The sequence below is a fragment of the Thunnus thynnus genome, chromosome 12, assembly GCF_963924715.1.
Source record: "Thunnus thynnus chromosome 12, fThuThy2.1, whole genome shotgun sequence".
NCBI classification, from domain to species: domain Eukaryota; kingdom Metazoa; phylum Chordata; class Actinopteri; order Scombriformes; family Scombridae; genus Thunnus; species Thunnus thynnus.
Window position 1 is genome coordinate 6,958,088 of NC_089528.1, and position 25,567 is coordinate 6,983,654.

The following is a 25,567-nucleotide window of genomic DNA, read 5'->3' on the forward strand; positions in this document are numbered from 1 at the left end:
TCAAGCTATAATAAAGTGCTTGAAACTCTGATTTTTCTTTACATAATCTGGTATATGTGTGAGTGTGTGTGTGTGAGTGTGTTCACCAGAAAGATGAGTTGAGTGACACAGCTCGGCCTGTCTTGTAATAAAATGTAAGAGTGGCACTTTCACGCTTGTCAACAATCTCTAAATATACCCACGGACCGGGAAGTGTGTGCACACCCTCGTATACTCACATTCATACAGGTTTGCGGTTTTGACTGCTTTTCTCTCTGTCTCCATTAGAAGAAGAAAAAAAAAAAAAAACTTCAGCTGCTTTGCTTTCCGACAGTGTCAGCAGTAGAACACACACACACACACACTTACACACACCCACACACACACACACAAGCAAACACCAGTCACAGTTGACAAGACATTTTTATAACAAAAATTTATAGCAAAAATGTTGGTTACACACTTAAAGCAGCCATGCAAAAAAAAAAAAAAATATTCCAACCAGTCAACAAAAAGAAAAGCTTCAATAAGTCAGGAGCTCTTTGTCAACAGTGTAGCTGTTTGGATCCCATTTTCCTTTTCATTTTCCTGATCCTGACAATCAGAGCTGCTTATGTTTCTTTCCTCTGAAACATTACACAACAGAGGTCCGTCAGGATTACTTTTAAATGGTTTTCCATCTGGAATATTATTGAGAACTAAGACCGTACAGATGATTAAACATTTAATTCCAGTTTACATGAGCATTTTATTTTGGAAACCATCATCAGTCTTATTATTGGTGGTGTGAACTGATATTTTTTATCCATAATGCTACCATTCAAGTGTCTCCAACCCTTGACATTTTCTTTCTTAGCCATACAAGAAGCAAATAACATTCTCTGATTATTGTAAAGAACAACAATAATGTTTATGACCACACTTAGCAATTATTTCACATAGTATCCATGACTCCTCCTGCATCCCCCCGCTCAGTAGCTCATATTTCTTGAGTGAAATTTCTCCTCAGAATGATGTTAAAGCACATTGTTGTTGACACCGCAATTTCCCTGACTGCTAAAACATTGTCACTTAAAGTGCAGATTTGACATGAAAAGCCCTCCTTGCTGTTTGTATTTAATATCGTGCCGACAGCTGTATCATTCTTGCACACTGTAATCAAATTATACCAGCATGGTAAACGTTCCCCTGTGACATTTTCTATTATAAAATGCATATACCCGGTGTCAGACAATGTGTGGGTGGTATCCCTCGGTGGCAAATAGGATTGTAAGTGGCACTGACTGACGTTATGTGTGCGTGTTGGTTGGATGTAATTGCGCGTGTATATTGATGATATGCATAGGTGTGTGTCATCAGGAATTATGATTGTTGTTTTAGAGATAAGTTAAAAAAAAAAAAAAACACTGATTTTTAGCAGCTTTATGACACTTCTATCAGTTTGATATTGTGTGCATAGTTACAATTTATAAGACTAATATCTTGAAGTCATAGATACAAAAGCAAATCCAAAATTAACACAATTCTCTCCTCTTCACTCTCCTCTCCTCCTCCTCCTTTTCTCCTGTTGCGGCCTGTAAGGGAATATCCAGTGTCCTCTTATTGGATTGGCTGCTTCACGTTGGCGGCCCTTAGCTCGCTGCCCCTCGGCCTGCTGGGTAATGATAATAAAATTGAAATATCCCGGTACTTATCAGTGTATTACCTCCCTATCAACACCTCAGACACACTCCTACTTTAGAGGTTATACAGGAGAAAGCGTGATGTGATATACAGCGCCAGGCGAGAAAGTGAGAAAGACAGACAGAGAGAGAGAGAGAGAGGGGGAGAAGGAGCGGGAGTAAACTGATGGACGGAGAAAAGGAGGAGAGAGAGAGAGAGTGAGAAAGAAAGGAGTTCTGTTATGGCTACATTTTCAAGGTGCTATTTCCGGGATGGATTGCGGTAGGTAGGGAAGAGAGGGTGAGAAGAAGAGGAGGAGGAGGAGGAAGAGAAGAGGAGAGGCGTGTAATGTGACTCTGTGGCATCTGTCCAGACCAGAGGCGTGTTAGCGTAAGACATTCTCTACACTCCACACTGGCCCTACTGTACATTTGCGGTAATGTAAAACATCTCACATCTCCCGATCTCTCTCTCTCTGTCTGTGGGCCCTCTCCTCTCTCCTTTCTCTTGGCAGTTTGTTGGTGTGTGTGTGTGTGTGTGTGTGTGTGTCTTTGTGTGGGAGGTGGGGGAGCATGCCAAAGCCGAGATCAGGTTTGGAAATTGATTTGAATGAGTGTTGTGGACAGCTGATAGCTATAAAAGATTTTCTCCTTTCATTTCCCAGGGAGTTTCTCCTTTGATGTTGGCTGGTAGTCAACGCAGCTTTGAAGCTCGTCTAGAGCGGCCTGGGCTGCTACTTGATACTGTGTGAGTTTGTATTTGTTGGGTGTTTATGCACATATGTGCATACGACTTCATGTTTGACCTTTTCGAGTTGCATCGCTGATGAATTTTGATGTCAGCGGTGACCTTTATGATAAAAAAACTAGAGTATCACTTTTTGATAATGCAAAATTGGATGGAAATTTAATCTGATTTAATAAAGGTAAAATTGCTCATGATAACCTGTTTGCATTTCGCTGATCTGATGTTCTTATCCATGATGCACAAAATCCCACAGTCACTTATGTACGACAAGCACATCTTTACCTACTTTAAATCTTAATGTATTTGACGCTTAACAAGCCAGCCACCTTCAAATTGCCCTTTAGGGATAAAAATCTCTGAAATCTTATTTTGTCGTTTCATCGGCTGCCTCTGCCGCGTTCCTCAGACCGACCAATCGCACGCTCTGATCTAATCCCCGGGAGGAAAGATTCTAGTCTGTTGCCACGGATGCCGGGGGGGGTCGTGAGGTCAAGTACGGCTAATTTATTCACTCAGTCAGATTTCCTTTGGCTCGTGGATGGCAGATGGAGAGGTCTGATATGATATCACCCATCTGAATCACCCGAGGGAGAAGAGAGCGGGAGAGTACGGATGGGAGGGAGAGATGTAGGGATGAGAGGAGAAGAGATTGACAGGAGAGATGTAAAAATAAAGGGAGGACAGATAGTAAAAATTGGGGAATTAAAAGTGGTTAGATAGAGAGATAGGGAAGAGGGTAGCATAGCCTGCAAGAATGTGGAGTGTGTTCGCCCCACCGAGTCGGGTGTCGAGCTGAACATTGAGCCACATAGCCTCTTATCAGATGTGTATGTGTGTGTGTGTATGAGTGGGAGATGTGTGTGCGTGTGTGTGTGTGTCCTTATCTCAAGACAAGTGGTTCTGGTCCAATAAGATCCTAGGAGATGGTAGGAATAAGCGGCTTAGACCAAGATCTGAGATGAGGGAGGGAGGGAAGAGAGATAGTGCTAGAGAGATGAGAGGAGGAGATGAGGATGGAGGGAAGAGGGGGACAGATTAGGAGGACGGAGGACAAGGACGGGACATTTGGAAAGAGATGAGACGTGGAGGGCTGCAGAGATCGGAATGGAAAGATGTGATGTGGAAACAGTTTGGAGAAGTTTTTTTTTTTTTTTTTTTTTTTTACAGAGCAGGAGGAAAAGGGGGGGAGGTGAACATGAGAGAAGTTTGGGGGTTGAAATAATTCTTGGCTTTTTGTCAAAGGGCATGGATTTACAGGATTTGATCAACAGTGTCAACTTGAGGACACTTTTTCCCAAGAGGTTCTGAATTTGTGGCTTCAACAACAGTGTCTTCTTAAGAACACTGTCCCCAAAGGCTTTGACTTCAAGCCTTGGCTTCCAGCGGCTCCTTTATTAAAAATTTTCCACTCAGCTCCCCTCCTTTCCCCCATCAGATTGAGGGCAAGACATTGATCTTTGTCTGTTGAAAAAGCAGCATGCCTCTTGTCTTTTAAAGTACCTATCATTAAGAAATAGATGAGGAGGTCTAAGATAAACATGATAGAGTGTGTAAAAGGATTTGAATTTATATTAAGGACATTAAGAAAATGACACAGGAAAGGGACACCAGAAAGGCTGATTTTAAGCTCTTCTGTTGGCACAAATAGGATCTTTTCAGGGCTGTCCAAAACTGCAGAGGCCACAAGGGATCTGTGAAATAAAGTTCTGTCATTAGTTCACGTCTCATCTGACCGCAAATCATCTAAATAAGAGATGCGTAATTATCTTTACCCGTCACATGTCAAGTCTAAACAGGTTTAAGGGTAGAGTTCAGTCAGGTCAGTCCTTGCCACTTGCATCACAAAAACCTGTTGAGTGCAAGAACACATTTGGTTGCAAGGTTTTTGTTGTTTTTCTTACTTTTTGTAAGACATTGGTGATATGGAACTACCTGAAAATCCAAAACAAAACTGCAGCACTCTGAAACCAAATTGAAATCTAATGCTTATGTTTTGTATGCCCACAGTTTGGAAACCACATGAAGTTGAGGAACCAGCTTTGAGGACCTACGGATGTCCACCCTCCCAGGACCCTTCGGCTTCCACAAAACTTCCAACAAACTCTCCAAGAGGGAGGCTTTTACGGTTTTTACCCAGAGAGAACAACTTAACTTTGAACATTTATTGTATTTATCATCAGGACTGAACTGGTCCAAACTGTAAAGTCTGACGGACTGAACAGACCCAACGGCACTTACCTGGCACGGAATGAGCTGGACTGAACTCAGCTAAAGTGAATTTGGCTGGAGACAGATGAAAGAGAAATGAACTGAATTCAAGCTAATCTAAACCAACTTTAGCTCACACACTTTTCCAAGTAAATTGCCCTGCCCTACTCAGGACTCTTTTCAAAGTTCCTTCCCTAGCCTACTCCAACCCAAATTCCCTCACTCCGTCAGACCCTTTCCAAGGGTCTTGGACATTGTCTCCAATCTAACTGAGGAGGAATCATCCTCACAACCTTCCGTCCAGACATGGACCTCCACAGGGCAGCCTTCAAGATGGAGAGCTCCTCCTACTTGCCCAATCCCCTGGCCTCACCAGCACTCATGGTCCTGGCCTCCACTGCTGAAGCTTCTCGCGATGCTTCCATTCCCTGCCAGCAACCGCGCCCATTTGGCGTCCCAGTTTCCGTTGAAAAAGACGTCCATTTGCCGTTTAACAACGGTTCGTACACTTTTGCATCAATGTACCATCGCCAAGGTGCTGTCCCACCAGGATTCCCGAACAGGGACTTTCCTCCGTCCCTCCTCCACCTCCATCATCAGTTTGCCCCACCTAACCTAGACTGCTCGCCAATCAGCATGCTGAATCACAGCGGGGTTGGCGCCTTCAGGCCTTTTGCTTCCCCTCCGGAAGATCGGGATGGGGCACCAGGTGGGTATCAGTCTGCTTTCACTCCAGCCAAGCGCCTCAAGGGCTGCCTGGATGCAGAGGCTTCACCCCACCTGCGGTACTCTGATGCTGAGGGGAAAGAATATGACTTTGGTGGTGGCCAGATCCCCCCTGGAGGCTCGCCCAGCAGCGCCTTGAAGGCAGTGGAGGACAGTGGGAAAAAGATCTTTGCCGTGTCTGGCCTCCTGTCTGATCGAGAGACCTCCTCCAGCCCTGAGGACCGCATCGAGCGATGTAAGTAGAATTTCACATTAATATTTTTTATTGACCTCAAAGACAGTAGAACCACATTGAACTGCACATACTGTATAGATTGAAATTAAAAGCAAAACATGAATAATTGAGAGGAAAACACAACAAATGTAGATGCTTCCATACAGGGAATGAGGGTTCACTGAATGGTTTGATTAATATCTTGATGTCAGTTGTATGCTATGGGCTTTACAGTCACCAGATCTCAACCCACTTGAACACCTCATGGGTGATTATGGAGCAGTCATCAAAAGACAGAAGGAGGGAATATCTTGAGGATTGGTGTCCATTCCTCCAGTTGAAATCATGAAACTTGTAGTCAAGGTGCATTGAAGCTGTTCCGGCAGTTTTTGGTGGTCCAAGCAACACCTTTCTAAGGCACTTTGACACTTTTCATGCTCACATCAATTACATTTACGCAATGTTCAAACAACAAGTCGCCATGTTTGCATTCACAAATAGGGCTTCAACACGCTCTTTTAAATTTTATCTTGTTTATTGCCTTAGTGTCGTAAAATAGAAGAAATACACAACATCTATTGCAATATCCCATAATTTATTTTCTTTCAGTTCTTTTCAGATGTATGATTTGCATTACAAATTACATGCAACCCTTAACCCCCCAATTTAATTGCTGTCCTATGAAAACCATGTATTTCCTGCTTTCATTAGCTAATAAAAAGTTGTTTTTAGCTTTATGCCAATGCATTTTTCTGACAATCCAATACCTCTTTAATAGTGCATGTTCTTTAGGAAGTGGCAGAACATAATCATTGAATTTATCTGATAAATTCAAAATCTTCAAATTTGGAGATACATGTTTTTTACTGATCAGGGACAATTCAGTCTAGGTTTTGTGCTGCAATATTGTGTGAATATCTTTCAGAAGTCATTTGAAATTCCAAAAATATGTTATTACAACTTAAAGAACTGCACTTATTCTAATCGCAATTGTAATAATTAAACCTGCAAATAAGACACATAAACATACACACAGCCAAATCTAATCAAATTAAAAACAAATTACAACTTGCCGCAATTTGTAAAAGAATGCAAATTTTTACACACTAGCATCACACACGCCAATAAACAATCCCATCTACGTTCTCTTGTCATCATCTCTCCTGGCTCTCCCAATCCTTGTTTCACAAGCTCACGAGCTCCACTGGTCACATTAGCATTCACCAGTGGAAGGATGCCATTTGGCCCTCACGCACTGGGAATCTGATTAGTGTGTGTATGTGTGTGTGTGTGTGTGTTTGTGTGTGAGTGACTGGTTCAGAGACTGGCCATGCTCTTTGCCATCAGCATTCATCATAGCTCCACGCTGGCAGCCCCGTTGCCAAAAGATTTACCCACATACCCAAAACCTTGGCAGGCCATGTTTGTGTGTGTGTGTGTGTTTGTGTATGTGTGTGTGTGTGTGTGTGTGTGTGTGTGTGTGTGTGTAATAAATAGGAGGTGGGAGAGGGGTGTTGTAAGATCTCCAAGCACAAACACACAAGCATGCACAAACACTCTTCCAGGCACACAAACGGCTCTAAGCATGAGCTGCGACATCTACTACACATGTCAACAAGCTGCATCGGACCTCGGTGACAAATTAGGAGAGAGACAGAAAGACTTAGAGACACGTTTATAGTGTATAATTTAAGGAAAAATAAATCTTTTTCTATTTCCTTTTTTAGTTATTCACTCATTACATCTCTTCATTTTTGTCTTTATTTGTATCCTCCTTCTTTCCATATTTTTTCTATCTTTGAGCTTTTGTGTGTGTGTGTGTGTGGTTGTGTGTGTGTGTGTTTGAGCATCCTTGATGGAACACATGAGAGACAGAGGCGACGACCTGAGACTGATCCGATAAAAAGACCACCGCAGTGACAGAGAGGGTGAGAAAGAGAGAGGGATGAAGAAAGGAATGGAGAGAAGGAAATTGGGAAAATGACACCCGGTGGCTGGCTGGCTGGCTGGCTGGGAGGGAGGAATAAGAAGGAAGAGAAAGATATCAAAGGGCACATAAACTGAGAGAAGGAGAGAGACAAGAACAAAGAAGAAGAGGAAGCCAACTCTGTTACAGTATTGCATCTCATTGTGGTCTCAGTAGACTGCTAATTAAACTTGAAAGTCTGTCTGTTGAACATGCCTTTAAAACATTTTCTGTATGTCGCCCCTTTAGAGCAAGAACTACTGGAGGCTTGAGCAAAAATGCCTCGCTCAGGAGAACAGTGTAGCTATCGAGCATACTGTATTGTATGTACTCACTACCATATTTGCCACATTGTCGCTACAAAGAATTGTAAGCGCTAAGACTGAAGCCAGAGATAGATAGAACAGGAGGGCTTCTGTGCTGTCTTTTGGAACGGCTGGATCTCTGTCTAATCAGGTTAAATCTTGGCACAAGTAGCCTCCACCTTTACCATAGGCTTCTAATGCAATTGGATGTGCAGAGGCACTGCTTACAGCAAAGAATTATGGGTTCTCCTTCACTGGTTCGGACTATCCAGTGGAGGCGTGAAGAACAAACAACACTTTGGTACAATCCCATGAGGACAGCGCTCTCGCTGCTTCACACACACATTAGCCAACTAGCAGCCTTGGTGCTGCTTCACACATACAGTAGCGGCTTCTCAGCAGTCTTCCGGTGAAAAGCGGCTGATAAGGCTTGGGATCATATAGTGTCATCACAGGTTCTGCTCTAAAATATGAATTATTATCAGCAGGAGTAAGTTTTTGAAAAGATATATGACGGCAAATAAATGATCAATTAAGTTTTGATTTCTCTCAGTATCTTAAAATTCACTTAACTCACAAAGGTTTATGCAGCCATGACATCGTAGATCTAAGTCTGGCTTATGAACTTTTAATCCCAGTGTGTCATTAAATCTGTATCTTATCTGTGTTGATATTATGCGCATGAACACAATTTATAGCTGCCATTAAATTCCAGATATCTCTCTGCTTAATTAATTACACATGACTCTGATTCTAATTTAGTGTTCAAAGATGACACGTAGTTTCTCTTGTTCCCCGTTCTTGAACATTCTAACGAATGAATCTGTCACTATCTGAGCTACGCATGTGTTTATTAGTTGCTATGCACATATTGCAGATACATAACAACTCTTCTATCACTTGTGGAGCTGTTTTGAATGACTAGATCACCAGTGCAGTGAGTCTTCAACTCCCCGTATGCACAAAACTTGCTGGCCCGCATACAGTCCAGATAGAACAACCTCTAAAAGCTGGTTTAGTATAGGTCAGAACTTCAAAGTAGAACTCCAGTGCTTCTTGGAAAGATTTACACCTGTATTTTACACTCTTGACCATTAACGATACATTCTAAAAGTGGGTGGAAGCTGGTCTTTGAAGCGGTTCAGAACAGCTTTAAACACTTTCGCCTTCAGATGTGATCAGATGACAAATCTCTTGACCTTACTGATACATAAACACCTGTCCTGTGACTCCATTTTATCCAGAATAGTGAACTACAATGCTAACTCCACTGCAGATGGATTTTAGGTGACCAGATCTACAACGTGATGCGGATTTACATCACATCTGGCCGGTGTTTATCCATTTACACCTGTGTTTTGTCTCTATCCGATTACGATCCAATCACCTGTCATGCAAGTTAATCCCAGGTGTGAGGCCGATCCTTTCTTCTTAACTATATAGTAAAAAAAAAAAAAAAAAAAAGACATTAGAGCAACTTGAAAAACCATACAGCCTTAACTTCCCTGCATGCAATTCTGTCAGCCTCGCCGTATGCCACTCCAAGCAACAGTGGCCTACTCTATGCTAAGCCTTCCCAAATCCCCCCACCGCACCAGCAGGCACGTCGGCTGTTAACTAAACCCGCTAACCTGTCAGCCGCTAAACCTGCGCATAAAGGCCCCATCATGCCTTAAGAGGGACTATGCATGTCATATTATTGTAAAAGCTATTAGCATTTACTGTATTCACATTGTAAGGTTTTAGCACGAGGATGAAGGGATTCAAGGCAGTAGAGGGTTTTATTGTGCGTACTGTACGAGAGAGAATGGAATTATGGGATGTGTGATTGGAATTAATGGGGAATGTTGACAAATGAAACAATCCGCCCTGGCGGAGGCGACGCAGGCAAGCACTTGTTTGTTTGTGGAGGGGATTTGATGTTTTTGCGAGACGTGTCGATGCGAAGGTTTGTGTGTGTGTGTGTGTGTGTGCGTCGCGGTACGCAGCACGTTCCATCATTCATCATCTTTGTTTTCCTCTGCCTCTTACGTATTTCTTTCTCTCTTACATCTCTCCCTCGTTTTTTAAGTTTTTTCCGTCCCTCCCTCCCTCTGAGTATGTGTGTGTATGTGTGTGACAGCTGTAGTCTGTTTGTTTACATTCTCTCCACTCTCCACATTTACAAGGCTGAGAGATTTACACTGAACCTGACCCTGAATGCCTAACCCAGCTTCCTCATCTTCCTCTCTTTTTTTTTTTTTTTGTTTTCTGTGTAAATGTTGTTCACAGACATTTACAACGTTAGAGGGGGAAAAACGAAGGAACGGCTCTGAAAACGGGTAAAAACGAACGATTCGGACCGAAAAAGGCGAGGATGAGAAAGACAACTGAAACGGTCGTACGTTTGTCAGAAACAGAAATGCCTGGCAGGGAAAGAAAGAAAACACAAAGTCTTTTAGCACAGAGTGAGAGAAGCCAGGGGAAGGGAAGTATGAGGAAGGGAGGGAGGGGAGGGAGGGAGGGGGGAGGGAGGGAGGAGATAAAAGAGAAGATAAAAGCAATAAGGGGAAAAAATGGTTGTGGGAAGGAAGGAGAGAGGGAAGGAGGGAGGATGGTGAGGCGGAGAAGAGATGTTGAGCTGAAACGCAGATCCCATCTGCCTGACCGAAATAAAAGCAGAGGAATTCTTAAGACAGCACGCCATAGACAGGTAGATATTGCTGAATTTGTGTAGTATTTACTCTTATTGACCTTACTTTTAGCCAAATAACATAAATGCATTGACAGAGTGTGATTCTGTTGACCATAACTTAAGACATCTTGTAAAAAGAAATCCATCAAAAACCAAAGAACTGAAACTCGCCAAGAAAATGCTTCCTATTGTAGGGAAAACAGCTTAAAACTAGCTTAAATCTTGTGTTCCCATCAACATGTAACAGTTCTAAGGTTTAACAGAGTGCATCACGCAGCTGTTAACACAGCGAGAGGCCTCCTCTTCGCCTTTCTTCTGTTCTTTTTTTAGAGTTGCCTCCTTTCTTTGTTTATCTTTTTTTTTTTTTTTTTTTTTTTTTTTACTGGTCCACAGAGCAAATGTCATGAGTTGTTTCTTTCTGTGGCCAAGTAGCACAAAGTCTGGATGGCTAAAAACAGTCTACAGCAGAAAAAATAAACCGAGAACTGAAAAATAGAGTTCTCACAAAGACGAGAGGGATGATAGAGACTCTGATGTTGATGGATGAGAAAGAGATTTTGTCTACGTCTTCACCTTCTAAAGGCATGACTGTGGGATTTCAGAGAGATGCTTCCCACACAGACCACCTGTCAATCACAAATCTTTCACTGTTAATTCCTCTCAAATAAAAATACTTTTTTATTTCTGTCTCTCCTTGCTGTGGCATGTGAGGAGTTAAAAAATCAGTCAAGGAGACAGAAAGGCTCATCCTTCTCCTTGTCCTCACAAAAAAAAAATCTGCCCTCCTCCACCTCTACTCCCCCCCCCCCCCGCTCCCCCCCCTCCCCCCTCCCCTCCATCTCTGCCTGTCACGGTCTAGTGGCAGGGTTAAGTTAAGTAAGAGTGTTCTAATAATTAGGACTGGGACTCGCCTGCCTGCCCGCCCGTGTGTGTGTGAGAGAGAGAGAGAGTGTGTGTCTTCCTGTCAGTGCTTAGCCAGATGTTAAAAGGCTTGTCCCTCTCATGTTGCCTCACTGTCAGTCTCCACTATGTGCCACACACACACACGCTCACACACACACACACACACTCATCGGGGACTGTCCTACTTGTGGTGGCTTTGTTTACCCCCAAGTGAGTGCCCTTCTACCCTTCTGGCAGCCCCCCCCCCCCCCCCCCCCCCCCCCTCCCACAGGGTGAGGAGTGTGTGCATGTTTTCCTGTCAATACCAGCCTTCATATATATCTGATCCACCCATATAGTGCACATAATGATAGCTGTTGGTGTTATTGTTACTGTGCAAGTACAGGCTGGGATAGTAGTTTTATATGTTATTATTAGAAGCCTTTAAATGTTTTTTTTATGAAATAGTCATTGGAAAATGGAAATATTTTCCTCCCATCTCTCTTTCAAGCCATTCCTTCCCACTCCCTTTCTCTCTCTCTCTCTCTCTCTCTCTCTCTCTGGGTGGCAACTGGAAGCAAGCATCAATTGTGTGTGTGTGTGTGTGTATGTGAGTGTATGTGGTTGCGAGTGTGTGTGTGTGTATGTGTGTGTGTGCGCAGCTTGGTGTGAGTCTTGCGGTCATTGTTGCGACGCTGCGCAGATCAAGGATTAGTCGCTTCCTGTCGAGCCTTTTGTCGGCCCAGCCACTCCATTTGGACACAGATCACTGTGTGTGTGTGTGTGTGTGTGTGTGTGTGTGTGTGTGTGTGTGTGTGTGTGTGTGTGTGTGTGGAGGAGTAGGTTACACAAATGAGCCACTGGAGCTGGTGCAAGTCAAATGAAGGAGAGAGGATGAAATGAGAGGATTCCCTATGTGGCGCCCGGCAAAAAATATTCTCCAGCCTGAAAAGCCATTTCATCTTATTTTCATTCTTAAAGCAGATTTTATTTTCTTAAAATGAGCAAACACAGCTGCTTATACTGTGACATAATACTTCACATGTTCCCGCTGCTGTTTTTCTAGAAACACTGGAAGCATCTTTTCAGGTAGAACGCTCCGAGGACAGGATGTATTTGCATTCCAGAGAATTCTCGAAACAGGTTTGATATGAAAATGACGCTATTGCCTGCGACACACACACACACACACACACACACACACACACACACACACACACACACACACACACACACACACACACACACACACAGAGTCTTCCAGTCACTCTCTCTCGCTCACACACACACACACAAACACAGATCCAGATCCGTACTGTCCCGGTTTTTTCGAAATTCCACTTTGCTCCCTTGGTGATGTCAGCTTAGGCCAATAAAAACCGTGCGTTAAAACTCCACTGAGCCTCATACAACCCCAGCACACCTGGCACCACAACACACATTTAGCCTTTAATGTGCACACACACACACACACACACACACACACACACACACACACCGACTAGCTCACACAAAGTCATAGCATACCACAGCCCTGCACTTACCTCTGCACTTGACTTTGTGTTTAACATTTCTCAGGAAAGAGGCAGAATTACTTTACAGCACAGAAAGTTATCGATTTATAGGGCAAAACAGGTAGCTACACTGTGCCATCTGCTGTTTCCACAGTGTCTGGCAGCGGTGTGAAGAGGAAGACTTCCTTCACTAAAGCCCAGGAGAAAAGTGGTAGTAATCCCTTAAGCCATGGTCTGACTTTACCAAAGAATCCCAATTAATTATAAAATGATATACAGTATCGATGTGTGTTCTACGGTATACGATGCTTCACGTTTCACCGTCGACTTTCCGGCCTGCGAGTGCTTCCTGTCTGTCAGAAGCAGAGATGTACTTATTTCTCAAGAGAGCTCCGCCATTCAGACACCTACTAATGCAGATGTGTTAAAAGACTCTTTTCCCTCTACTCACCTCTCCTCCTCCATCCTTCTTTCCTCTCTCCTTCTCTTCCACCCCCCCTCCTCCCTTCCTCCATTCTGTCCTCATCTCCTTCTCTCTCCTCCTCACCCCCCCTCCCCTCCCCTCCTCTCCTCTCCTCTTCTCTCCTCTCCTCAGTAATCTAATCTGCAGCCAGTTTGTGGATGCAGTCTAGTGTGACAGACCCCCCCCCTCCACCCTCTAACCCACCCACCCACCCACTTCTCTCACTTTCACACACACATACACACACAAACAGTTTCCAAAAAGGCTTGGCAGAGAGCCCCTCCACCTCCCCCCCCTCCCTGTCTTGGTCACACCCTCTTTAATATTGAATTATTCATCAAATCTGATTGGTTCCTGCTGATGGCAGCCATGATGCGAACCAACAGTTTGTGTGTGTGTGTGTGTGTGTGCGTGCGCGCGCGAGAGGAGGGGGTTGCGGGTTCGAGATCGTTAGCTGTTCTTAACGCACTGTCGCTTCACAAAGCTGGACCCGGCCCGCCACTTAGCATAAGCGCACACGCACGTGCACACACACACACGCACCTTATTTATAAGCGACAAGACCGGCTAAACCACTTGCACCTGTAGCTTTTTTTTTTTTTTTTTTTTTTTTTTTTGGAAGTGAAACAGATCTTTAAATCAGGAAGAAAGATTTTGCCACTTTTCTTGAAAGTTGAAAGTTGATCACATCTTCGAGTCAGATTTCTTCCTCCTCGCTTTTAAAAGTTGCAGCCATCCCAGAGGGGCAAAGCTTAGCATCTGCTGCAAAAAAAAGGCCTCTAAAGTCCCTTTGAAAGGTGAAACAAATCAATAATGTGTGCTTTATATGCATGCCAGGGTGTGTGTGAATGTGTGTGCATGCTCATATGATTAGCATGCACCAGAATCTATACTATTCAATATTGGGAGTGGACTCCGGTTGCTGCAAAGACTTAAAGGTCTCATAGAAGGTCTGTTTATGCACAGGCCGTTTCCTGTTTTATCAGCTTTGTTTCCTTATAACACACCCGTTTTTCACCCGCTTTTCATTGCAAATTCTAGTAAAATCTCCATCTAAAAAAGCTTGGAAGACGCTTTAACTCCAAACATAATGGTGCATATCTCTTCTATGGCATGATCAGGTTTATCCACCAAATTCCCCGCACCTCACTCGTGTGTTTGTACGCGTGTGAAATTGCATTCATGCGGCAGGCTTTGTTAAAGGCATAAACAGTCGATGATCACGGATTTGCCCGCACTTCAGAAAAAGATGCGGATAAAGAAAAGGATGAGTGTGTCGTTGTTTGCGCACGTGCGTGTGTTGGGTATCTCAAATGTCTTGCGAGACACTTCACGCTGACCCTGTGGTGCCTCTGCATATCTAAAAGGCATTACAGGGACACAGAGTCAGTCTGTTTTTTTTTTTTTTGTTTTTTCTTTTCCCTTTGTGGTTGAGATTCTAAGCAGAGCTGAAGCACATAAACTCTACTCATCAAATCACAGGTTCAAGTTCAGCTTTTTTCGTTTCAGCTCCTTCCGTCCTCAACATCATCTCAGTGAATTTTTCAAAAATGAAAGAAAGAATTATTTTGAGCCACACTCTGTTAAAAAGCAAGAGTTCATCCCCTCATCCTCCTTATTCAACCCCCCCCCCTGCTCTCCCTCTTTTCCTCCATCCTTCCACCCCCCCCCCTTACCTCTCTCTCTCTCTCTCTCCTCCCCCCCCCCCCTCGTCACCGGGTGTGTGTGGAAACCCAGCCCACTGTTCAGCAGATGAATAATTTAGCGGTGTGTGTATCATCTGTTTACCGTGCTAATCCATCTGTCAGCAGGCACCTATCGATTCGGGCCTGCTTGGTAATTGTGCATCCGCGCCACACACGCACACATACAAACACACACCCACACGCATTAACTAGACGTTCACACACACACACACACGCGTGCGCGCTGGTGTGCACCTATATGATGTGCGGGTTAGCTCATATTTAGATCCTGTAGTTGTCAGCTGGCCACGCAGACACTTCATTTTCACTGAGTGAAACTGATTTTTAGGGTCAAGGTCACAAAAAAAAAATCTGATATCGGATGCAACAGCTTCTGACAGTTGTGGCTATTTTTGTAAACATATCGTGTTGGATTCGAAACTGTGGTTTTATTTGTTTGTTCACCTAATGTTGGCTGTGTTTCATGGTTTCATGAAAAACAAGAAAAGTGAAACCAAATACCAGACAACAAGTTTATGCAGTCCATCAGATTCTACTGCCTAATTGCTTTATTAGAAATAAACATACAATGCTGGTCTCCATTGGGCTTGTTTGAGTATATATATGTATAGAAATTAAAAAGGCAAAAAGGGAACCCAAAGGCAGCTTTTTATATTTAGTGGTTAAAGGTTCAGTTCGCTTTACTTTGAAATTACTCAAACCTGAAAGTAAATTGTGACCGCAGATCACACAACGTTAACACCTGACGTTCCTTTCCAGTCAAATCAAGTCAGACATAGAGAGATGTTGTTTTTTTTTAAACTCCATGGACAGCCCACCATCTGGACCGACTTCAGCTGTTGTTCCGTAGCATCTGCATCGATTCTCAACAAGATCTAAAATCTGACAGTGAAAATGAGAAGTGGTCAAAAGTAGCACATCTCCATCCCTCCTTCACTGTTTCAGTTCTGAATTCCTGCTTTCAGACCTTTTATTGGCTCTCTTGCTGATTTCGTTTTTGTCTCTAGTCATCCCTCCTTCCATCTCACCCTCTTTCTTTTTCAATGCCTTCTATCTTTTTTTCTGTTGACACTGTGCTAAAGCCCTCAGATAGACTAGCGAGAGGTTACTAAAGACTTTGTGATTAGGTGATATAAATCCAGAAGGGACAATTTTTAGGCTCCTAAACATTACCTTAAACTTAAGGTGCTCCACTACGTATAACAAGAGAGAAAGAGAGAGAGAGAGAGAGATCTCAGTACTGTAGAGCGAGTGCAGGACTCTAATGAATCCATGGGTGACCATTGATGGTTGTAATTATAAAATGACTGGTTTTAAAAGCTCATTGATTGATGTCATTAGCTCCATGAGTGATTACTAATTGCTGCTCTAGTATTTTAACCACACAGGACGCATGCACACATGTATACACACACACACACACACACACACACACACATTAAAACATTCATCAAACACAGACACATACATTCTCCTGCCTGTGTCTGGTTTTATTATTAGTGAAATGATGAGGAGAGACTCAGGGACAGAGGAAAATAAAATCATATAAGAAAGCAAGAAGAAGAGGAGAAGCTGAATGTGTAAAAAAACATGGTGTCACTATACTTTCCTATCATGTGTCAGGGACAGCTATTAAACATTTAGAAGAAGTTAAGCTAAACATTTTGCAGCTAAACATGAGATTATGACTCGTTAAGATGAACTATTTTGAAGAAACCTCACCATCGATCCCTCTGCGTATCACTCCGTTCTCGTTATCCACATCACATGATCCGTTTCAAACGGCCTCATGTCCTTTGATCAGTTCAGTAATCACACACATTAGGAGTCATTTCGGACCGGTCATGATTAGGAATACTCAGCACTGAAGACTATTATCTACTTAACCCTGTGGTGCTTTTGTGATGTACGCCCCCACAGCTACGTTTACACCTGTCGGACAATAAAAGCTAGTTTGTCATTGTTCATTGACTCCCATTTGTTAGATTGTCTGGGCAGATATTCAACCTTTCGCCAGCTGCAGAAGTCTGTTTACATTTTAGCTTTTTTTTTATGGATATGTAACCGAATGGACAAGCAGGGACGATATAGAGTCAATTGGTGAAGATAACTGCAGTAGTTTGCTATGATGAGAGGGGAGTTTGAGTGTATATTGTGTCAGTTTAGTTCTACTTGTATGTGTCTCTTTTTATTGTCATTCACTGCACTCTTTCTTTTGCAGTTTGTGTGTGTTCTACCCGGAGTTAAAACACCTGCCAAGAGTGTAGGTAGATCACGTTGTGCTGGTCAAACCCGGCTTCCGCTGCTCCTCTTTTACAAACACACGCTCATCGGGGTGCGCAGCAGGGTTCATTTCGATATGGAACGTCTAATATCACATCCCCACGGCAAAATGCTCGGAATTCTGCCCTCCTGGAGAAGCGTCACATCTTTGTGTGTGTGTGTGTGTGTGTGTGTCTCCTTCCATCTGTTTGTGTGTGTCTCCGTATGTGTGTGTGAGTGTGTCAGGAGGTGTTAGAAGCAGGCAGGGGCTTAGCAGAGCAAAAGAGAGCAAATCTGTCAGCTCTCCCTGGGCAGACAACCCTTCTGACCCTCATTCAAAGACATATTGATTCTCCTCTACACCCAACTGGGGAGGGTGTGTGTGTGTGTGTGTGTGTGTGTGTGTGTGTGTGTGTGTGTGTGTGCAAAGTGCACAAGTGCTTAATACAGCCTGATCTTTTCCTCCTTCCTTCCAAGTACACAGTCTTTTTCCTGCAGCGTCGTTAGATAAGATAACACATATTTGATTGTGCAATCAGTGAAACTGTTTTTCAGATATCGTCCCAATTAGAATTTCATTTGTGACCTCAGATAGAGACAAGAGTGAAAGAAAGAGATTATTTCAACAAGTAGAAGCACAGATTTTAAAACACAGCCTGGCCTAGTTTGCTGTTCTTTGGGGTTTTTTATCTGTCTTGCTCTATTTCCTGTCTGTTACATACTCAGTTTTGGTTCTGGAGGGAGAAAAAAAAAAAAAAAGTCGGTGGCTGAACAAACACAAACTGAGGCAGCCTCAGAGACAAGCTTTCAGCTGTTCTCTTATCTCAGCACTAACACCATATTAAACCTTGCTGTGCACTTGTTATCTCTGCCTTGTTTTCCAGGAAGGAGCCTAATGACCTATGGGACGTCGCCAATTGGGGCTCTGCAGATTGTTAGGGACCCTGTGTGTACTTATTTATAAATTGTCAGAGCAGTGTCGCGCAAAGACTGGGTCAGGACCTAAAGGCCAGTGGTGGGAAGATAAAAATCGACCTCCCGAATCATACTGAAGATGATGTTAACTAAAGCTTCTGGCTGTGTGGTGCCATACAGTGACTGCAGGGTGGATCCATCACAAGACAGTGGTAACTGGTCATGGTGTCTTTATGTGTAGACTCTATGACTTTATGCAGGGGAAAAGAGTAAAAACTGGAAAAGAAGTCACAGTTTTCTTAATACAACCGTTGTTGTAGAATTAAAAAAAAAAAAAAAAAGAAAAAAAAGATATCATCTTTGAGGTTAGTAAACAGGATGAGCATGTAAAGCAAATTTAGAAAACTGCAGTGTGGTTGTGTTTAGCCTAGCTTAGCGTAAAGACTGAAACAGCTAGCTGGCTCGGTCTCAAGTTCACAAACAGGCCTACAAACTGACTAACTAACATGCTTTATCTTGTTTGTTTAAACCGTACAGAAAAAGAAGTGCACAAAAAGGACAATGTGTGTGTGTTTTTTTAAAATCATCTTGTAAAGAAATATTAGCATTCATTTGGAATCATGCTGTCGTGCACTTGATGAATTTAAGTCAAATATTCACACCCCTTTTAGCTCTAGGGGGGATGTGTCTGGCTCTTTGGCTGTGTTCACCACCTAGTCGCTAACTTTGTCTGTCTGTTGTTTGGGGCAGTGCACAGTGGATTTATCAAGAGTATTTTTGGCTGCTGCAACTGCACAGATGAGACTACGGACATTGAATCAAAACAGTAAAGTTGCAGGCCTGAAAATCAAAACAATGAGCTAAAAGAAGCTAAAACGCTCCGTAGAGCTGAGGGAAACTGCAGAGTCAGGTGATAATTCTTTGTGGGTTTGTCACTACAGATGAAACCTTTCACATAACACATAATTATTTGTCACATTGTTTATACTAAAATATTGATCAGTGCACCTTTAAACCATCCAACCATTAAATTACTAACATTAGGAATAAAATGCTTTAACCTGCACGGGAAAAAAAAATACAGCACTGACTTTGCATCAATGTCAGGAATGCTGCTTGCATGTATGTGCTCACTGTTAGGTCAAGTCTTGCGACCTGGCACGGCAGCACAGCACGAGGTCTGTGGTAATGGCTGGTCGCTGGGGGCAACCGGTCATGGCAGTTTGTGTGTGTGTGTGTGTGTGTGTCAGAGGGGAGTGCGGGGTGGATTCCGGCATGGTGGGGTTGTTGTCTACCGGGGAAGGGCCGCGGTATAATGTCGACAGGCCGCATGCTGACCCTGCTCCTGTCGACACGCACGCACGCACACACACACACACACACGGTCAGTGGTATAAGCTGAAAAGTGCTGGCTGCGATAATGAAAGGCAGGTGCACCGGGAGGCCGTCAGAGTAACAGGAAGAGAAAATGAGAGAGGACAAAAAGAACATGTGAAAGTCAAAGCAGGTGAGGAGGAGTGAAATGACTGATGGATTTCATGCGGATGATGATGTTTAATGTGTGAGTGGGTAAAGCCAGATGTTCTCTGTGTGTGTGTGTGTGTGTGTGTGTATGTGTGTGTGTGGGTGTATATGTTCATGTGATCAGTACAGTTAATGCATCATAGCACCTGAATGCACTTGTACTTGCACCACAACGTCTTGTCGTCGCTGCATTGATAATTCCCCGTCAGTACACACATTACACACCGATACTGATGATGTACGATGTCAGGCAGCAGGCATCCATCACCTCCTCACACACACACACACACACACACTCATCAATAAGTGGTCAGAATGGTAATTGTGGCATTTGATGAGAGAGTTGACAAATTAACCAAGATCATTTATTAATATCCAGAATCCTGTACATATAAAGGTGCATGACACCCATTTTTTAAAACTAATTGTAATTTTAAAAGATGTATAACTGGCAGAACTGTGTAAAGTCTATCTATTCTGTAGTGTATTATGGGGTTCAATGTGTGGCCTAGACAGCAATATACCAGAGGGCATCATGGGATGTTGATCATGGTGATTTGACGAGTTTAATAAACCAAATTTAGCAATTCATAGCTAAATGATATATTGGAAATTGATCCATTACATAACACATATAGTTATTCTATATTTTAATCACGTCATCACAAAATCATTTGTTTTAAATAGATTATTAAGATGATTTCTTCTGTGCATTTCTGAACAGCAGCAAAGCTAAATTTGCATCTTTCTTATTTTACCTCATCTTTTTGCATTTGCATTTCACTACATGCCCTATTATGCCCTAGATTATTCTTATTACATATAGAATGAAATACCATAAACTCACACACTGAAAATGTGTCGACTCGAGAGACTAAAACCTGAAACTGCAACAATTAAGAACCACAAATTCAGATTTCTGACTGAAACTGATTCAGGGTGTAAAAACATAACAGACACACCTTGTCTTTATCTGTTTTCTTCTATCTCTGTGTTCCTTTGTCACTGTCTCCTCTGTCTCCCTCTGTCTCACACACACACACACACAGTGTGGGCCACAGATGGCATGGTGGTGTCAGGGTGAGAGGGGTTTGTTAGGATCAAAGAGCTCCAGTGTGTGGCCCCTCCACCCTTCACTTGCTTTCTTCTTCTCTTTCTCTTTCTGTTTGTCATTTTATTCCTCCCCTTCCTCTGCTTTCAATCTCGCTTCCTCTCTCTTCCCCACCCCCCCCTTTCCCCCTTCCCTCCCTTTCTCTCTCGCTCTGTCTCTCTTCATTTTTTCCCCTAATCTGTCCATCAGAAGTGTTGATAAATTATTCATGCCTCTGTCTGTCCCCGAAGCCTTGTCACCTCTCCTCTACTCGCCAGCTCCTCTGCTTCCTCTCCTCTGTCGCCTTCATCCCTTCCTCCCTCTGCGGCCTCCTCCTCCTCCTCCTCCTCCGTTTCCTCCTCTCTACTCTTGCAGAAAGCTCGACCACACACGACCTTCTATCAAACAGCAAAGTGGTACGAGTTAATAAAAAGATTTCAAATTATTCCAGCAACTTTGAGCAAGCCTTCAGTGTCTGGGATTTGTATAAAATCAATTTTACACAACAGAGAGAGGACAGAATTTAGCGTTAATGATATTCCTCAACATTCCCCCAAAATATGTTTCATGTTGCGGACTTGATGGACAAGAAAATTCTTGTTTACACATTCAATTTCATCCCTTTATTGGAGGTTAAAATGACTGGAAAGATTGAATGAGGCTGCTGTCACAACAGTCAGTTACCTTTATTATGACATTTTATGGCACTTTCCTTTATTTTTGCAGGAATCAATGTATAGGTACCATAACGTTTGTATTTGTAATTCATCTATAAGACTTACAGAGCAGAAGAAAGAGGTATAAACGGATAGAGGAGAGAGGGAAAAGAATTGAAAAGCACCAAAGACCTCCATCTTTTTTTTTCCTTTACATCCCCCTCCATCCCATATCCTGTCAGATGGAGTGCTGAACACAAAAGAGTAAAAGAAAGAAGTAGAGTGAGGAAAAGACAGAGAAATATGCAATAGAAGGAGTAATCTTGTGGCTAATCCAGCATTCTCTCCCCAAACAATTAAACACTGGTTCATGTCTGCTTATACTGTAGACCACTTCCCTTCCAAACACACACACACACACACACACACTCAAACACAGTTTTCAGAGAGATAAAGTTTGCTGTGGAAAGCTATTAATCATAGGAAATCCAGATGAATACAAAGTTAGGGAGTCTAGTGATTAGTGATAAATTGCCTTGTATTTCCCCATTGGTGGTGTGTGTTTGTGTGTGTGTGTGTGTGTGTGTGTGTAGAGTGAGGATTGCATCTTAGGTATCAGTATGTGAGTGTTGGCTGATACAAGGGTGTAAAGCACTTGGGCTGAACCCTCGGGATATTAGAATGCGGCTGTGTGTGTGTGTGTGTGTGTGTGTGTGTGTGTGTGTGTGTGTGTGTGTGTGATTGTGTGTGTGTGTGCAGGCATGTGTGTGCTTGTGTCACATATGGTCTCTCTCTCAAAAGATGGGCCTGTCTCAACCACTCTCATCCCCTGTAACCACGACGATTAATACATTTTAAAAAATGTCCCCTCCACTTTCCCCCGGTGCCGGTCACACACATACACACACACATCCACACACACACACACACACACACACACACACACACACACACTGCTCACTATTCAGTGGAGGTTACTGCTACATCAGCAGCACACACAGCACTGCCTTTAGAGGCTGATCAATCTGTACTGCTGCTTGCGCTGATGAATTACAGAAGTCAAGACAGAAAGAGAGAGGGAGAAATGGAAGGAGAGAGGGAAGATGAGGAGGAGGATGGAGAGGAAGAGGAGGAAGTGAAGTGGGAGGATAAGGGGGGGGGATATTGGACAAGAGAAGACAAGGGGAGAGAGGACAAGTGGGGGGAGATTAAGATGAAAATAAGGACAAGGAAAAACATGAGAAAGAGTTCTTCTGGAATAGGTGAAGATTTTGATGATGGTGAAGGGTAAAGACAAGTCTGGGTAGCGGGAGGAGGAAGGCACAGAGGAGGTGAAAGAAGGAGGGAAAAAAAAAGTCATGGATGACACTGAAAAAGAAGAAGAAAATATTTGGAGAAGAAGATGGTTTAAAATACGGTGGATATAAACAGCAAAACAAGCCAAACATCCAGAGCAGAAGCCCCATCACATGGATCTCTCATTTAGCTCCACTCAGTCCAGGTTCAAGGACAGACAGACAGATGATATACAGAAGTCGAGCGCTTGAAATTCATCTCTAAAAGCAGGGATGCATGGATAATATTGACTTTAGCTGTTCTATTTTGACAGACAGGAGGACTTTATGGCCAGGGACACGGCGGAGACGTGTTAGGCTTGAATAGACGTCTTTGTTTGGCAGGGGGGGAAATTGTTTTACGGAATGGAGACTTTCTGACATTGTGTTGTTTTAAAGAGCTGTCATAAGGGTTCAAGACTGATAATGCATGCAGTGTTTGAGGCAGTCTTGCCAAGAACAGGTCCAGTGAGCAGTATTTCATCACCATACTGTACTGAATATTGTCCTGATGCTCATTTGGTCATCAGTTCTTTCTTTGTCTTTACACAGAGCTACATTTAAATGATAGCTGTTTTTACTTGGCATGGTTTGTGTGGTATATTATAGCTTGATAGCAACAGAGAAACTTCAGAATTAATTGCTGTATTGTATGCTGGATGTTATGCATGAGTACATAGCAGAGGAGATCAAAAAATCTCACCTTCTAACCATGCGGGCCAATGAAACTACTGATGTGAGGTATGATTATCGTTGTTATTATCAATGCTGCTTCCTTATTAGATAACATCACCCCCTGAAGGCAGGAAAAACATACACAGATCATTGTGGTACTGTGGTGATAACTGTAAAGTGAAAGCAGTTGCGAAGCGGCAACCAAAAGATACTTTTTTAAACTTTTAGTCACACCTAGTGGAAAAGTCCTGCCATGCAGTTGCCAATGAAACTTGTTGATACAATAATTATTATGTATAAAAAAAAAAAAATGTGGTTGTCAATCTGAGAATGAATTTTAAGCTCCTTAAAGGCCACACCAGCATCTAAAATGTCAAAAAATAGAGTATTTGCTTGCGGCAGTGAAGCAACTCCTACATTTTTCACAACTTTGATGAACCTCGACATTAATTTGCACCATTTTGACCAATAGCGAGCCATCTTTACAACACTGACCTTTGAGGGAACGGAGAGCCGAAGAGTCCAAAATGGAGGAAGCTATTGCAGCTCATTAGCTGTGCTTTATTGTACTCTTGTATTTAACCTCCTCTGTCGTTGTATAAAGTGCTCTGCGACAGAATCTTAGATTTTAGACCGTTGAGTTTCTAGATTTGGTTTTTAGACATGAGACAAGCGTTGATTCTACAAAACGTATTGTTCCATTAGCGACTGAGCTAACTGAGCTTACAAGAGCTTTTTTTTTTTCCCCTTTTCAATAAAGTCTATTGAATGAAATTATGTGCAATCCTGAGAATGAAATGCCAGATGGGAGTAAACAGCACAAAATGGAGAAAACAGATCTCAGAAAGATATTGTGACTCACATGTTCCTGTTTGGCTAGCATGTTATTCCTAAAATCACTAGTACTTCACCCACTAGCCCTGCAAGTAATCTCTACATCACCGAGCTCCTAGAACCAAGAACCAAGGGCCAAGATGACACTTTGCTAATGAAGCTTTGCTTTAAATATGGTTCTGGTCTTTCAATTAAAAATATATGAAGAATTATTAAGAAAATATGGTTCTGATCCAGCAAAAAAAAACATGAAATGTATTCCACCATGGCGGTTTAGCTTGACTTTCATCACTTTAGGCTATTATACTAAGAGATTCACACAGCGTTGTTTGACCTCCAGCCTTTTCACAACGTTCTTTTCCATCTCTTTTAATTTTCTCACCTTTTTCCCAAAAATGAAAACATGATTAAACTTTAGAGTAGGTGGGTTTACCCTCCACTATATCTCAGACAATGTGTGAATATTTCTTTTCACTCCTTCCCTCTCCCTTCATCTTTGCCCATGATAAATCCATAGCTATCTATGACAGCTTTGTTGCTGCTGGGAGGCCCCTCCTGCCCTGTTTGGCTGTGATTCCAGCCGACAGCTTTAGGAGCTGTCTTTATTTAAGAGCTGCTGTAATTACACAGGCTTTAGCATATGTAGACGGCCAGATATGATTCAAACCACCACGACCGTGAGAGGGGAGAGGGGAGCTCAACGGGTGAATGAGAAGAGAGATAAAAACACAATGGCGGGAAGAGAGAGAGAGAGCAGGAGGAGATGGAGGGAACGAGGGGAGGAAAGAGACAGAGAGGGAGAGATATGGAGAGCAGGGCAGACTGATAGAGCAATTGAGAGACGAGGAGAGGGCAGTCGGGAGCGGGGGAGAGGAAGAGATATGGTTTGGCAAATAAAAGAGGAGCGCGGCGCTGCTGCAAACTGTTCGCCTTATGATGCCTCATTAGGGCTTAGGGCTGCAGATAGTGCCTGTTAGAGAGATCTATGGCCTCAGCGCTGAGAGAGAGAGAGAGAGAGACAGAAGGGGAGAAAGAGAGAGAAGAGCAGGGCAGAGGGACAGAGATGCAGTAATGCACAGTAAAAAAAAAAAAAAAGTAAAATGAATGCAGAACAAATAAGAGATTAAAGCAGATTAAATGTGCAACATGCAAAAGTTTACCAACAAAACATTGGATTGTGAAATGACGTGACATTGGTATGATTACTGCAAACAAATGTTCTGATCTGAAG

General features: G+C 42.9%; 1 protein-coding gene across 6 annotated transcripts in view; it reads left to right on the forward strand.

The window, feature by feature from the left end:
- Positions 1-25,567, forward strand: part of rnf220a (ring finger protein 220a) — a 258,798-nt gene that overhangs the window by 92,200 nt on the left and 141,031 nt on the right. For 5 of the 6 annotated variants that reach the window (XM_067605013.1, XM_067605012.1, XM_067605016.1 and 2 more), the window contains one exon: positions 4,396-5,557. In XM_067605013.1, coding sequence (XP_067461114.1) covers positions 4,903-5,557 — 655 coding nt within the window. In that variant the 5' untranslated portion in view covers positions 4,396-4,902. Of the gene's footprint in view, positions 1-2,323; positions 2,389-4,395; positions 5,558-25,567 lie in introns of those variants that run through there. The other variant, XM_067605014.1, reaches the window with a different exon arrangement.